Source organism: Macrobrachium nipponense, chromosome 1 (assembly GCF_015104395.2).
Source record: "Macrobrachium nipponense isolate FS-2020 chromosome 1, ASM1510439v2, whole genome shotgun sequence".
In the NCBI taxonomy this organism is placed as follows: domain Eukaryota; kingdom Metazoa; phylum Arthropoda; class Malacostraca; order Decapoda; family Palaemonidae; genus Macrobrachium; species Macrobrachium nipponense.
This window is the reverse complement of record NC_087200.1, coordinates 103,967,618-103,982,770: the sequence shown is the minus strand read 5'-3', so window position 1 is coordinate 103,982,770 and position 15,153 is coordinate 103,967,618. Positions and strand designations below refer to the sequence as shown.

General features: G+C 34.3%; 1 protein-coding gene across 3 annotated transcripts; it reads left to right on the top strand.

The window, feature by feature from the left end:
* The first annotated feature begins 946 nt into the window (after nucleotides 1–946).
* On the top strand, nucleotides 947–14,886 carry LOC135219510 (uncharacterized). Of its 3 annotated transcripts, XM_064256337.1 has the most exons (15): nucleotides 947–1,141; nucleotides 1,991–2,222; nucleotides 2,666–2,775; nucleotides 3,603–3,718; nucleotides 5,568–5,683; nucleotides 6,193–6,247; nucleotides 6,424–6,695; nucleotides 7,275–7,321; nucleotides 8,542–8,621; nucleotides 9,057–9,228; nucleotides 11,082–11,237; nucleotides 11,639–11,769; nucleotides 12,517–12,647; nucleotides 13,684–13,761; nucleotides 13,969–14,886. In XM_064256337.1, the coding sequence occupies exons 1-14, from the start codon at nucleotides 1,034–1,036 to the stop codon at nucleotides 13,719–13,721; spliced, it is 1,764 nt and encodes a 587-aa protein (XP_064112407.1). In that variant the 5' UTR covers nucleotides 947–1,033; the 3' UTR covers nucleotides 13,722–13,761; nucleotides 13,969–14,886. The 3 variants fall into 3 exon arrangements, with proteins under 3 accessions (XP_064112407.1, XP_064112408.1, XP_064112406.1); XM_064256338.1 differs by having other exon boundaries at nucleotides 6,466–6,695; nucleotides 13,684–14,886; XM_064256336.1 differs by having other exon boundaries at nucleotides 13,684–14,886.
* The last annotated feature ends 267 nt before the right edge of the window (nucleotides 14,887–15,153 follow it).

The following is a 15,153-nucleotide window of genomic DNA, read 5'->3' as shown; positions in this document are numbered from 1 at the left end:
TTATGCATAGATTGTCCATGTCGATTTTAGGAAAAGGCCGAATAACATGTTGAAAAACAAAGTATATGCAGGAATTAAACATTAGGTGGCATTAATAAGACAGTCTATCTATAGTAATATTTCTGCATATCTAGTAATGTTAAGCACATCAAAAACCTAAAAGGGATACTAGGTATAATTTGCTATTTTAGACACTTGAAAATCCCGGGATTGGGACTAATTTTATCCAGGAATCCCGTGACAGAGAAAAAGCTCCAAAACGACAATCGCCAATTAACTCGAGCTTTAGGAAATAATAGTATAAGGACAATAAAAAGGATAATCATAAGTAATCATAAGTGCCAACGTTTATATCATTACAAAGCAATTCATCAAAAAAGCAGAATGTCCATCATTATTCCCTCGAAATGAGCATCATTCTTATGGCACATAAGGAATCCTAGAAAGTCTGTTATTTGCTACTCGCTTTGATTTCTTGTCTGAACAGAGAATTTTGCGCTGGCCTTCGTCTGGGCTCGAATATACCAAAAACACAAGTCTCCTTCAATTTCGTTCCATTAACTACTAACGAGTTGCGGAAAAACCAACATCAAATTTACAAACACCTGCGAGTGTTATTTGAATAGTCTCGATGTAATTACCAATGGCAAAGCTTACTGTTTGACGTTCGTGTCTACCTTTACTGCAGACTTGGAAGAGTTACTAATTGGCCAATTAAGTAAATTGGCGACACCCTGACAGAAGAAATGAGTAAATAACAGCAGCTTTTATGATTTAACCTTACACGTTGGCATACAGCAATTGAGTTTTTTTTTCCTGGAAATGGACCAAACTTACTGAGAGTAACGGGGGGTGGGGGTTGGGGGTGTGGTTGGAGTATGAATAGAAAAGAGACTAGTAAATTTACAAGGTCAACCAGAAGCCCATAAAAGCTTTGCTCCACCAGCCGTCACTCGTCCATTCGGAGGGAAGAGGTCAGTCCATCAAGTCCTTTCTGCCCTCACCTGAGATTCAGTGAAGAATCCCGACCATCATGAAGCTCTGGAGGATTTCTTCGTCAGCCTCGCCGATGTTTTCACCATCGTTGGCTCTTCTATCCTATGTCTTGATCTTCGCTTTCGTTGCTGGTCTACAGATGCAGGTATTTATCTTTTGATCAGTTTGGGATTTATTCAAGCTTCAATAGTTAAACTCTGGGAAATATCAAACGCCAAGACATTCGCTGTTCTCATTTCTATTTCGTCTACAGCCCCTTTCCAAATTGAATACAATCTTTGGAAATCTTTGGGACAACTTAAATCTGGGTTATTTTATACTTAAGCCCAGTCTATCTTAAGTCAAAATCTTACGGAAGGATATACATTATTGGAATGTTGAAGATTTGAGTTCTTTATTAAAATAAAAACAATTCTTTTGTTGTTGGGAAATAGTTATAATTCCATTTGCTAATAATTTTTCTCTTGTTTGTGTTTAGCTTAATGTAAGGAAAATATACATTATTTGAATGTTGAAGATTTGAGTTCTTAATTAAAATAAGAAAAAAATTCTTTTGCTGTTGGGAAATAGTTATAATTCCCCTTGCTAGTAATTTTTTTCTTCTTTGTTTTTATCTTAATGTAAGGAACATTTTTTTTTTTTACTTTTTCTTTTAAATACGATTTATGAAAAAATGACGTCATGTTTTTTAACTATACAATTTATAAACTTAGGCGTCAAATTTGTTTACTTCCTTACACAGGTATTTTCACTATTAGTTGTTTAATAAGTGGTAAAAATTTTAAGCAAATCCTTTCCATCATAAGGTAGCTATGGCCACCTACTTTAAAATGGGGCCTTATGGCAGCACCAGGGCCCTTAACCTGCCAAATTATTAAAGTCAACTTTTCCCATTTTATTCAGTATCCTTCACTAACGTTCATATTTCAAGTCATTCATATCTCGTTAGATATTCCTTGTTCTCTACTCAGTGTCTTACTGCTCCATAATATAGAACGTCGCAGCCGGGGGTACCTCAAACCAGAAGATCTCTGGAGTTCGACTTCTAGAAATATTCGCCAGAGAAGATTTTGAATTTGATGAAGGATTGGAAGACGACAACGAAGAAGCCGACCAACTGGCAGACGATGGCCTTTTGACAAAGGATGACCTTCAAGACCTTGAAGAAGCCAAGGCGTCTTTTTACATGAATCCCAGTAGCAAAGCCGCATTGAATGCAACAATAAGTACGAATTATGGAGAGAGAGAGAGAGAGAGAGAGAGAGAGAGAGAGAGAGAGAGAGAGAGAGAGAATTTTAAGTACCAGTTGCTTGGCTTATTACAAAAATTTTAATGGCCATTCCAACATAGTAGGAATTTCAGCGAAAATAAAATACAATATCATTAGCGATAATTGGTATTAGTCAACCATTAGTAAATCATTATTATCTGTATGGTCTTTTGGTGTATGAGAGCAAGCAAAACACCCTTTATGCCATTTATCTTTATAAAACTTTATAAGATTCAAAGAGAGTCCCAATCCGGCAAGGCAATCCACCAAGTTTCTATTCAAGCTTTATCTATCCAAGTAGTGTATCCTCTACAGAATTCCTTTACTTATTTTTGAAAAATTGCCTAACATTTCTTATCACACATATCAACCAGTATAACGAAACTCTCCCTTTCACAGATGGAACGACGACCGTGACCGCAGGCAACACATACACATTTTACAGTCACAATGAATTCTCAGTGCTCCGCTACCCTAATAACTACATGCGGTACTTTAGCTTTGTCCGGGTAAGGATTTCCTTAAAATTGCTGCCTTTGTCATTGTGGAACTACTATTCATCGATTAATTGAAAATCTAAAAAAAAAATTGCTTGCATACTAAAAAACCCACTGACTCGGGCTATTTAGAGAGATTCTAACTGGAAAAAAAATGTGTGTGCCACTTCAAAGGAAAATAGGGTTCATATAAATATATGTTCCACGAAACATAAAAGGTCGAGATTTTCAAGACTATACTCTGTTTTTTTTTTCCATCTGTCCACCCGCCTGTGGTGTTCGCGTATGGTAACACTGCGTCCCGGGCTTTACATAGTTACGCTATGTGTAAGTTTTAGGTAAATAAAAGGATATCTGGGTGTACATTTGCAACTGAAAAGTGTTTTAATAATTTACTGTGTGCGAATTACACCGTTAATATTCGAAATAGGATATTATTATAATTGTTGAATGTAAGCTGAATGTAACTATCTAAAGCCAGGGACGCAGTGTTACCATACGCAAACACCACAGGCGGGTGGACAGATAGAAAAAAGCCGAGTATAGTTGTATCACAAAACCTTCTTAGTGCCTCAATAAAGAAAAGGGTCACGACGCCAAACTTTCTTGATAAACATTAGTTTCTGAAGCTAAGTTTCTTATTCTTTTCAACAGATGAAATATCAAGGGACTTTTGACTTTTCTTTTTTACAAAATAAACAAGTTCAGTTGAACTTGTTTATTCTATAAAAATGAAAAGTCATCTATCAAGCAATTTTGTGAACATCTCTTGGAGCCCATCTCTTGTAAAAAACTGACCCTCTAACACATTATTATCTGTTGACATTCCCTCCCTCCAGGGTTCATCAGTACAAAGTCTTCAAATGTATTGCTCCTACTTCCGGATTGAAAGAAGCTTTAGGTGCTTCAAGGATCGGGTTGTCCTCTACTCACCACCAGTCCCACCAAAAACTAGGTGAGCAGAGCTTCGTTTGAAAACAAATGAAAGAACAGTTGGAAACAGCGTATTTGATATTGTCAATCAGTAAGAATCTTATCTTAACATTTGGTTGACTGCTTTCAGTCCTCCGCCATGATGTCGAGAGAGCAGCCTCATTAGTTCGTCTAGTTTCTCTTCGATTCACGCGTTTTTTTATATTTGTTTTCTGTATTAAGTTAATTTGAAGTGTTCTAATTCTATGAGGAAATATTATATGCTGAACTCACTTCCTATTGAAAAATATTCTGGTTATTTGCCAATTACGTTCTAAAAAATTTCTGTGAATCTAAATTTCCCCTTATCATCTTTTCTACTAGTTCTATTGTTTTCTATCATTTTTAGTTAGGACCTTTATCTGTAACCTTAATTTTCGTGTTTCTCATATGTCTTCCCCAAAATGTTGTGTAAATTCTATACAGCTCTCATAATTCCAAAGTTACTTCATTATCTTCAATATTTCTTTTTTAATCACACCTATCTCTTCTGTCAATATTTTGGTGCTAAGATGCCTTGAACATTCTCTTATAAGTCATATTTTCCTAATTGTCAGCTGAAACTCTAAAAAATCAAGTGTATTCCAGGACTGTTATAAAATCTTTCCTTCGGTGCATATTTTAGGCGATCAGTTTAATTATTATTTTTTTTTTTGCTTGCGTGACAAGCTTGAATCTAAGACAATTCATCGGTTGAGGTGGTTTTCCCTTAGTATTTCGATTCCTATTCTATAAAGCTTCAAGGAAAGACATCGTCCTATAATGGATAACCTCATAACTGGTGAGACCACGACTTATTACATTCACTTGGTGAAAATGGGGTAATTTTGGAATGCCTTCATTTCTTGACCATTATTCCGCCTCCATATCAAAATTATATTTTATTCCTGCTTCTATTTCTCTGATGCTACTTACTTTTCTTCTTTTATGAGACATGTTTGTCTCCTTTCATAATTTAACCTCTGCTGTCTTCTTTCCTTTTACTCTTGTTTCATTCTGGCTTTGGATAAAAAAGCACCAGATTTCTCATCTCAGTGCAACTGTCATTGCACAAGAAGAACAAAATGTTAAAGCTTTCCATTTTCGACTAAATTTGACTTCCTCAACCTCTCAACAATCCAGCACACCTTTTGAAGTTCATTTTGTAATCTTAAATCTATCACAGAGGTGGATGTGTAATGCATCCTTCTTCCTATCAGCAAGTAATAGACTAAACTTACAGACAATCAAGTATGTAGCTTTTGAGCTTGGCCTTACAAATGGGCTCATCTACTAGACATAAGCTTTTATGTGAAAGAGACATTAAATATAACACCTGTTTGGAGTTCCATTTCTGCAGTGATACAAAACCAAGCACAGAAAAGAGAGTATAGACTGAAATTTGTGACACTGATTTGCAATTAAAAGACTTTAAAAAGTAATCTGTATATTCTCTTTGCATGGTCGACTTTCTGGACATCTCGAATACTCCTGGTTTTGGAATGTCCCTTAATCTTGGTAACTCTTCCCGATTATTATGTATTATCTCCTTTTAACAAAGTTAGACGTACGTCATGTATTCACCTATTACAGTTTCTTTTGTTGCCTGTATTTCTTTTCAAGAGATTCCTCAAAAAGTTATTTCTGAATTTCAAAATGGAGGGATGACATATGGCTAAGAAAGGGTTGGTCAATATTTTGGAGGACTCAGGTTCTAACCCAGGATCCTGGATTGCTTATTAATCCTTTTTTACTTATTTGCTTGTTTAATTGTTGGAGCGTCTGAACAAAACTGATTTTAAAAAGCAAGTGATAAATTTCAAGGAAATTTGTTTGCATTTCTTCTGCTCAAGGATTTGCGGAACACATCACGGATTTAATAGAACATATACAAATGACCTCCATGTGGCGTTTATAACCGACGATGGAACAAGAAAACCAGGATTCTGTTGTATAATCACTCCTATTGGTAAGCTCTGGATTTTGATTTTGCACGATACTCTATGCTCATATTAAACAGTTATTGTTGGAAGTTGTCTTCATTTTTTTTAAAGCGGGTTTAGGATTTTTCCTCTAAACTCACCACTTTTAATGAACGACTAGTCAAATGAATATTCTTGAAAGTAATAAAACCAGACCTGTCATTAACATGATATGAGCTCTTAGTGAAGAATTCCATTCATTATCGGACATTAACGTAATGTGAACACTTGGAGAAGAACGCTTATCCCGAACTTTTATTTTCTGACAGATATATTCCTTTAAATGCATACTAGACTAAAAACAGTTTGTATTTCACACATCTACTAAGCAATAGTGGATTCATTTCGAGTTACAGTACTACCTTTTGACCAATCCTTAACACAAGAAAGAATTTCCCGGTGAATATTGAATAAAAATCTCTACTAAATGATTTGACAACCATACGACAGCAAAAACATTTATACCTTTATCCTTTAAGAACCCAAATCTTTCCAGCCATCTCTACATCCACTTCAACTAGCACGTCTACATCTACCAGCACAACAACGACAGTCCACCAACATCGAGTCTACAATACCAGCACAACAAAACGACCAAGTCCAACAAACGACGTCCACATCTACCAGCCACAACAACGACAGTCCAACAACGAAAGTCTACATTATAACATGCCACAACAACGACCCGTCCAACATCGACGTCTACATCTACCAGCACAACAACGACCAGTCCAACAACGACGTCTACATCTACCAGCACAACAACGACCAGTCCAACAACGACGTCTACATCTACCAGCACAACAACGACCCGTCCAACATCGACGTCTACTTCTACATCTACTTCTACATCAACATCAACATCTACCTCTACCTCTACATCTACATCTACGTCTACGTCTACATCTACATCCACATCTACAACCACAACTACAACACGCACTCCAACTTGCTGTGAAACCATACCAATAGTACCTAATCCCAGACGAGTCGTTCGCTGTAAGTACAACAGAAAATGTACATCAGAAACCTGCTTTCCTTACATGGCTCTTCCTCATCGGTCACGATTGATTGATTGATTGATTGTGTCTGTTAAAAGTGGCCTCACAACATCTAGGTTATTAACACCAAAATAAATTTAAATAGAAAAAGAAAATAAGTATAAAATAAATTTCATATAAAAATATCTATATATACGTATATATGTATATATATATATATATATATATATATATATATATATATATATATATATATATATATATATATATATATATATATATATATATATATATATAATATATATATCACGGCTTATACTGTTTTATCGAATCTGTATCGATACCCGATTTAGAGAAAGTAACATATTTGGAATAAACAAATTAGATTTTTTCTTCAATCGATTTTGTAAGCCTGTTAATCAAAATTAAAAATGATCACACTCTATTTTAACATTAAGTATTTTGTCTACACTTATGCTGATACTAAATTATTTCAAATATTTCTATTAATAAAATTTTAGATGAGGCTACAGAATTGCTAATCAAAAAATGATGATCGCATTTTAAAATATTTCAGCCTGTGCTGATTTGCTGCCTGGATACAGTTACTGCCAGTGTACAAACGTAAGTTCCCAGAGGGTTTTAGCCTAATCTGAAAGCAGAGATAGTTGCTAAAGTCTAGTCTACCAGCTTGCGAAGGAATAAAATCTCAAAGCTTTACTTCTAAATCATGGCCAGACAACTTCAAAGCTGTACGTTTTAATCATGTGTCAAAAATTGACCTTTCTTGTAGGTGCTAAATAAAAACCTTTATGTTTGCTCTCCCGAGGTAGTTATTGTTTTACAAACACACAAAAAGGAAAAAGAAAACTGAATGAATTACTAATTCTTTTCGCTTCAATAAACCGTACAAATTTCCTGTGAATGGGTGCTAGTCCTGATGTATTAAGTGCATTTTTGAAGATGAAAATATGAAAATACTTGTGGTAACTAGGGATTCTTTAATGCTACTGATGTCAATACGTAACTGAACTTTTACTTACCTTTCAAACTCTACTAAAAAGATTTAGCAAAAGGTCAATTTAGTAACTACAATCTCTGCCCTTGTTAGAATGACCTTTAAAAATTCAGTGACTTAGGTAAATTTGATGGCCAAGATTTCAGGCTCTTCAAAGAGAACTTTTACGTAATGAAGTAATTGGAAATATAACTGAATTCTACCTACAAGAATGAGTATTGAGGGAACGCGCGACCAGCATTGGTGCTCTTCGCAGTGAACCTTGCAAAGAGTACCAAGAGGTCGGGTTATAGTATTAAACATGCTGCTCATCAAATCTGCATTGAATCTGCAACCACTTAGTGTCTTCGGCATAAATCTATGTAGAAAATACAGAGCATTCCTAACTATTATCCAACAGTACCTATAGGTAACATATTACTCGCATTCTGAAAGTACATTCCTGCAAAAAACCTGGGAAAGGTAAATCTGAATGCAAGTCTGAAGTTGTAAGTGCAAAATGCTAGTCTAAATATCCGGTCACCAGAACAGTTCATTAAAGATAAAAGGATGCTAATGTCTGTTAATTATGTGACACCAACATAATTATGAATCCTTTACCGAACTAATAATAATTTTTAATCTTCTTTCAAACCTTTTTTTCTTGTGTGGTTTGAAGATTTGGCAGTGGTTTCTTAAATCCCACCTCCTTTGAGATTATGGATTTTATATGCAGATATATTAACAAATTTTACCCCAGTAATTTTAAAAAAGCTTATTGTTTGAGACCCTTTTTTAAAACATTTTCCTCGTAATCCTCTTGTTAACAAACTAATCCTTTCCTCAGATGTCGAATGGTGGCATATGTCTCATATGCAGTTTCTGTCAAACATGTAACCTGCAATTCCTCGCTGTACATGACTTTTCGTAAGTATGATGTCGAAGACTAAGTAACAAACAATCCTTTTCAACTTGAATATTTCAGTCTGGAAATAGATTCTTAACTTTGTTACTGGCCGTATAATTATGACATACTCATTTTCTCTAAAGTTCTATACAGGCACATGACATATATATTTTTCTCTCTATTATTACATGTAAATTCTCGTAAAAACATGCACTATTTCGAGAACCTGGTCATAGGAAGGAAACCTGGAAATACTATGGCAAATCACATTGTGGGTCATCAGGGTCTAAATTTGGAAAGGGACAAATTTCGGAATTAACTCAAAATCATACGAGTAAAGAAAACATGCAGACATTTATCTGCATTTATTTTTCCTAACACGAATGACAGTAAACTACATTTCAGACCTCAACCAAACCAAAAACACCTTTAACTAATCCTTTCTCTTTCCCTAGGCAAACAAAACTCTATATCTACTTCAGTTTCCCTTGCACCAACTGCACTATGAATCTTGCAGTCAATTCCTATGGATATCCGCAATATGTTAAAGGGTATGTTAACTGCCTCAACCCGTCTGCACACGTCACACTTCCCACTTATTCAGTTGCTGATTACGTCGTTGCAGTTGTAAGTAGTCAGTTTCTTAATTCTTAATTTAACTTACTCGAATATGCTTCTTGTAAACTTCTCTTTAATTCTATTCTATCTCTTGTGCTGAAAACAGTTTCTCTCGCCTTTACTAATTTCCTGACAACAGTCTGGGATATAGCATCTCACATTACCGGTCAAAACTGTGTTACTGTGTTAAAGAAATGGGGAATGTATTATGAGATATTGAAGTCTATTCACTTTGGGTATCTTCCCCACGGGTTCAAGGCTTCTCTTTCCTCCAAATAGAATATTATTCCCATTTGTGAAAGCATCGTCGAATAGTTGCAGCAGATTCGCCTCAAAACCTCTTCAACCACCGTAACCTTTATTCAATCCACTCACTTTTCTTTCGAGATGGTGAAAATTTGATTCTCTCAGTTCTAAGTAATTATATCATAGACAATGGATAAGATTCCAAGATGAAGACCCTTTACATTTTGTAACAGATGTTAGAGGCTTTGTTCCCCACTTAATTCATAGCATATAAATAATCAGAAGCAAAAAATAATTCTTACGAGTTTTCGGCAGTTTAGATCTATTTTGAACCTTGTTTGATTTTGGGCTAACCAGTGATGTGACAGTTAATATTTAAGAGAAGTTAGACGTAGCAGACATCAGCAGAAACGAGTAAGCAGTGAAGAATGAGGCCTACTCCATACAACTACAACTTGGTGGATTTACTCAATTCACATCAACTGTTAATCTCGGATAAACTTCCATTAACTATCACATTACTTAGTAAATCTGAATACTTGGTTTTACCTTAAAACGTTCTTCACAAAATGTAATAATGTATCATTTAAGGCTGAAAATTCAATATATTGGTAATATGAATTCATATACCACCAAACAAGAAGATAGGAGACACATACTACAGAACATATTTCCTACCATTCATGAACAAAGGTCTCACTTTGGATATCTGCAGTCTAGTTTGAGTGTCATTTCTGTGCCAAATGTATAAAAATGGTGATTATTAAAAAAAAAATATATCATGTTTGGTTACCTATCATGAAATCTGCTTCAAAAATGCTTTATGAGGCCCCACGGAGTCAGTACCCCAAATACTATTGGGTCTAGCCTGCTGAGCAATACAATCTACGTTCTGATTTTTTTCTGCTCTGTTGCATTACTCTATTTCATAAACTGGGGAATGTCTTCTTGGCAGCATTACTGATGCCAATGGTCACAATATTAAAAAGAAATATTAATATTATAGTACTTTTGAACACCATGCATCAATGCCTTAGTTTAGCGACTTGCATTGTTTCTTATTTATGGATGGCGGTATTTATATGTTCATTTGTTTCTCTCTATTCACTGAGCATTCTGTTTGCTAGACAGAGTCATGTCTTTATTTGGCATTCTGTTCTGCAGAAGCTTGCTTTGCAAGATATTACACGCGCATGGTTATTCCATATGGGTGTTTGCTCCTCTTGAAAATTGATATATACCTTGTGGAAGCAATTATAATAAGAAAGAACATCACTGCAACACAAAGGGAACCTTCGAAAATCAGATTTGGCTTAGTGAAAAAATGAAGGATTGTAAACTGTCCACCAAAAATGGGACTGAGTTCTTCTTTAAAAGTTATTGTATTTTGTATCACAACACTAACTCTGCCATGTTAGACTTTGTCTATTTAGCATGGTATTCCTGTCTACAGGAACTGGCTAATCAATGTTTTGTTCTGAATTCTCAGCCATAAACTTACAAATATATAAAGAGGAAGAGATCATGTTAAGAATGTCATCCATTATACAGATCTCTGCACTATATTATTTTTTTTTATCGAATTTGATTTAATGACAATAATCTTTGTTTTTCAGTTCTGTCCGATACCAGCAACTTTCGACATCTGTGCATATTACCAATCTCTAATAAGTGGATCGGGGAGAAGACTTTCCTTAGAAAGTGCTCAGCAGAAGGAAACTCGTCACCTTGTAAAATCATGCAATGGATATCGACACCTTGTGGTTCTGGAGGTAAGTAATACCTTTCCCTTTGGAATTTAAAATTTTACCTGCAATGATGGTATGTTACTACTCGATAGTAGAAGAGGAAAACTCCCAGGTAGTCAATAAAACATAATATGAGAAGATTAAATGTGCAAGGTAGGAGGAGTCTATAAATAGTAAACATTTCAAACAATTCTAACTTGATAAAGATGGAAAATAGATATTATTCTATATTAAGACTGCTATTGCATAAAAATGATGCTTTAATATACAAGCATACTCTTATGGGTGAAAATGGAGAGCGCCGTCAATATTTCAATTTAAATTTACATCATGAAAAATACTAACACAAGGAACTTTAGATTTATGACTGATTGTAATTATCTGCGATTTGATGCAAGACTGTATCTTTAACTTTTATTTTACAGGATATTATTGACTTCTCAACAATAGACGCTCTAGACACATATCGAACAGTAACGGTCACAGGCGACCTTTGTATCAATTTTAATCATGGTGGAATCATAGACTTGACAGTATTCCCTAACGTCCAGAATGTGTAAGTACTGGCATTCGGTTGTGCAATAATTTTGATTATCTTCAGGAAATATATTTCTCCAAGGTGAATATCACCCTTTGTCTAATCAGTAAATGTAAATGTAAGCAGCAACACAAGGCATTGTTATTATAGAAGAGTCTGCAATTGCAGAAAGTTCTTTCTCCTGAAGAATCAGTTTGTAATTGTTAAAACTATCAGCAATAAACCGGAAATCCTAATGTCCCTGCCCCACAATTTTGCAACCTTACAAATTACGAATGAGGTAGGTTATCAACTATACATTCAATTATTTTCCCTTCACTAATGTGAGTATGTAAAGTTGTTACCACTGTGACTGAAAGTATTTATCATCCAAAAAAAAAATTCTTTATATTTCTAAGATTTGGAAACGATACCTTTTGTGCATTTGTAAATATACTAAATGTGAATACCAAATCAGAACCATTCTTTGCACAGATTATTTGGATAAAGAAACCTTTACTGATAAATTAAAACAAACTTTTAAGTTTTTGAAAATGACAAAGATGAAAGGAAAGAAACCTCTGGAGAAATCAAGATTTAATAATGTACATGAGCTTAATCTCTGTAGCATATTTTTAATGTATACAACTACTTTTCAAAATTGTGTTACTGCTTTCCATATACATTTCATATCCTGTATTATAAAAGCACTGCTAATATTAAGAAAATGAAGTTTCTGTTAACCTTTATAACCTTTGAGTTCTCACTTATTGCTTATTTCACCAGAAATCTATACCTCTGCCACTCGTCCTTGAACTGTGGAGACATAATTCTGAACTCTTCCTGCATCCAGCAAGTCACTGTTAGGCTCCCTAACGCCTCAAACTGCAATTCTTCCTGCATTGTCTCCAACCAAGGTAAGACTGGGACACTACGGGGGATATCTTCGATGTGATAATAGTCAATGCTTTTCAGCTCCCAAGAAATATTTAACTTAGCATAATGGGAATGTCTAACTTGTGAATTCGTATCAGAGCTTCCAGGATATACTCAGTTGTTGAAAAGAAAATCAACATTGCCACATTAATTCAATTTCAAGGACAAGTTATAACTCTAGAAGTATCGAAATTAGATTGCAATGTCTAGGAATTATTTGAAACGAAAATATAGACTTTATTAAAACGTAAATGTATGAAATTCCTTTACAGTTCACTTTACAAGCAGGGAAATGATCATCACAAGATCCTTAAAATGAATGGTCATTACCTGTCTTTGAATATGTTGTTATAGATGAGTGATGATTGTTCTTGGTACCCTTGTAACATTTTCCTACATATGAAACAACACACCAAACAAAATATTATATATAATATATATATATATATATATATATATATAATATATATACATATATATATATATATATATATATATTATATATATTTCTATATACATTACGTATTTGTATGTATGTAAAAAATATATGCATATATATACATACATACACACACACACACATATATATATATATATATATTATATATATATATATATATATATATATATATATATATATATGTGTGTGTGTGTGTGTGTGTGTGTGTGTGTGTGTGTGTACATATATGCATATATACATACATACAAATACGTAATATATATATATATATATATATATATATATATATATATATATATATATATATATATATATATATATATATATATATATAACTTACAGGGCCAAGATCAAAATGTTATCTTGCCTCCTAATAATGTTACATTAAATTTTAATAAGACTCCAGTCAAATGTGGGTTCTATAAGCTTTGTACTCATAACACAAAATTTGTTGTACTGTGAATGTCTGAGGTTTCTGTGGAAGAAGGACACAAAGCATGAGGTGGCTGACGAAACTAAACTTGCGATGAAGCTAAACTTGATCTCTTACTCCTCAGCTGCTGCACCTAGTTCACCGAATGTTGTCTGCCAGTAATCGTCTCTCCAGCATAAGTTCATCACATACGATTCGACCGGTAACCAGTCATATTCTAACAAGAGCCAATTTGAATTCTCATTTGATCTTAATGAGAAATCTTAACACCATACATCTTTCATATGAAATCATCATTTGTTTGAAACAAGTCAACCCGGTGATATTTTCCTCAAAATTATCTTCAAATTTATTGAAAGGACTTCATTCTAATCACAAAAACTGTAAGATAATCTTTCTTTTTCTGCAGTGAAAATACAAGAGAAAAAGAGATCCAACACTTTATACAAGAATGAGACCACCTAATATTGAAACAAATAAAGAATCGGGTAATACTGTGAGAACTAAGGAGAAAATAACTTTCTGGACCTTCCACAAGTGGAGTATAGCTCAATTTTAGCAAGCAAAGGAGGAAGCAAGGCAATCACTCGACAGGGCTGACAATAAAAAATAAAATATAATAAACATAGAAATATTAATAGTAACACATGTTGGTAACCACCGTTACGCTTTGATCTAATGTACCTAGCATTAATTCAACAACTTAACATTTCATGGGGAAGTTGCTTTAAAGTTATCAAGTAAAGGGAAGTTCCTTGAAGTGTCATAGTGAAATGTTGAATAAAAAAGTTGTAATCTTGCTATCTTTAAAAAGAAACCATTCGCTGTCCGACCACAGATACTTAGGGAATAGTGTTTACCTCAATCACAGAGGCTCACGTTGCCCACTGTACATGTACAAGTTCAGCATCAAGTAATGGGTTTCAGTGTAAATACCTCTGAGCGAGTAACATATCTAAGATACAATGCAAAGACTGGCATCCCACTTCCATGCTTCTTAACCAATTGGCATTTTAGATCATATTCCCTTTATGAAACTTAAACTTTATGCTGTTATCACACAATAAATTAGCTGTAACCGAGAAGTCTGACTGACTGAAAAGTGATTCATTCGTTTATTTTCATACAACTTCCGTCACCTACTGCAGTTACAGTTACTGTTACTACTTCTATTACCATGAAACAATTACCTTAAATCAGGTTTGTAAATTTTTTATTACTAGCATATAAACTATTCTTGTAATAATTACTAGCATAGAAACTATTCTTGTAATAAAAAAAAGTTAATTTTGCACTTGCCAAGAAATAAAGACATCTAATCAAATAAGGTTTTCAATTTACCTTTATTGGCGCTACATTACCCTTAAGCATTGCGTTTAGTTTTTCTGTGAGCAAGTTCATGAGAGAAGACTCATATCTTTTTTCCCTATGGGGGTTATTGCCATCAGTGCACCTCATGTGGTGAACTGTAAATATTACTTAAGATCCTTTGCAGCCTGTCTTCGGCCCCTGATTGCAACCCCTTTCATTCCTTTTACTCTAACTCCTTTCATATCCTCTTTCTTCCCTCTTGTTTTCCAACCTCTCTAACAGT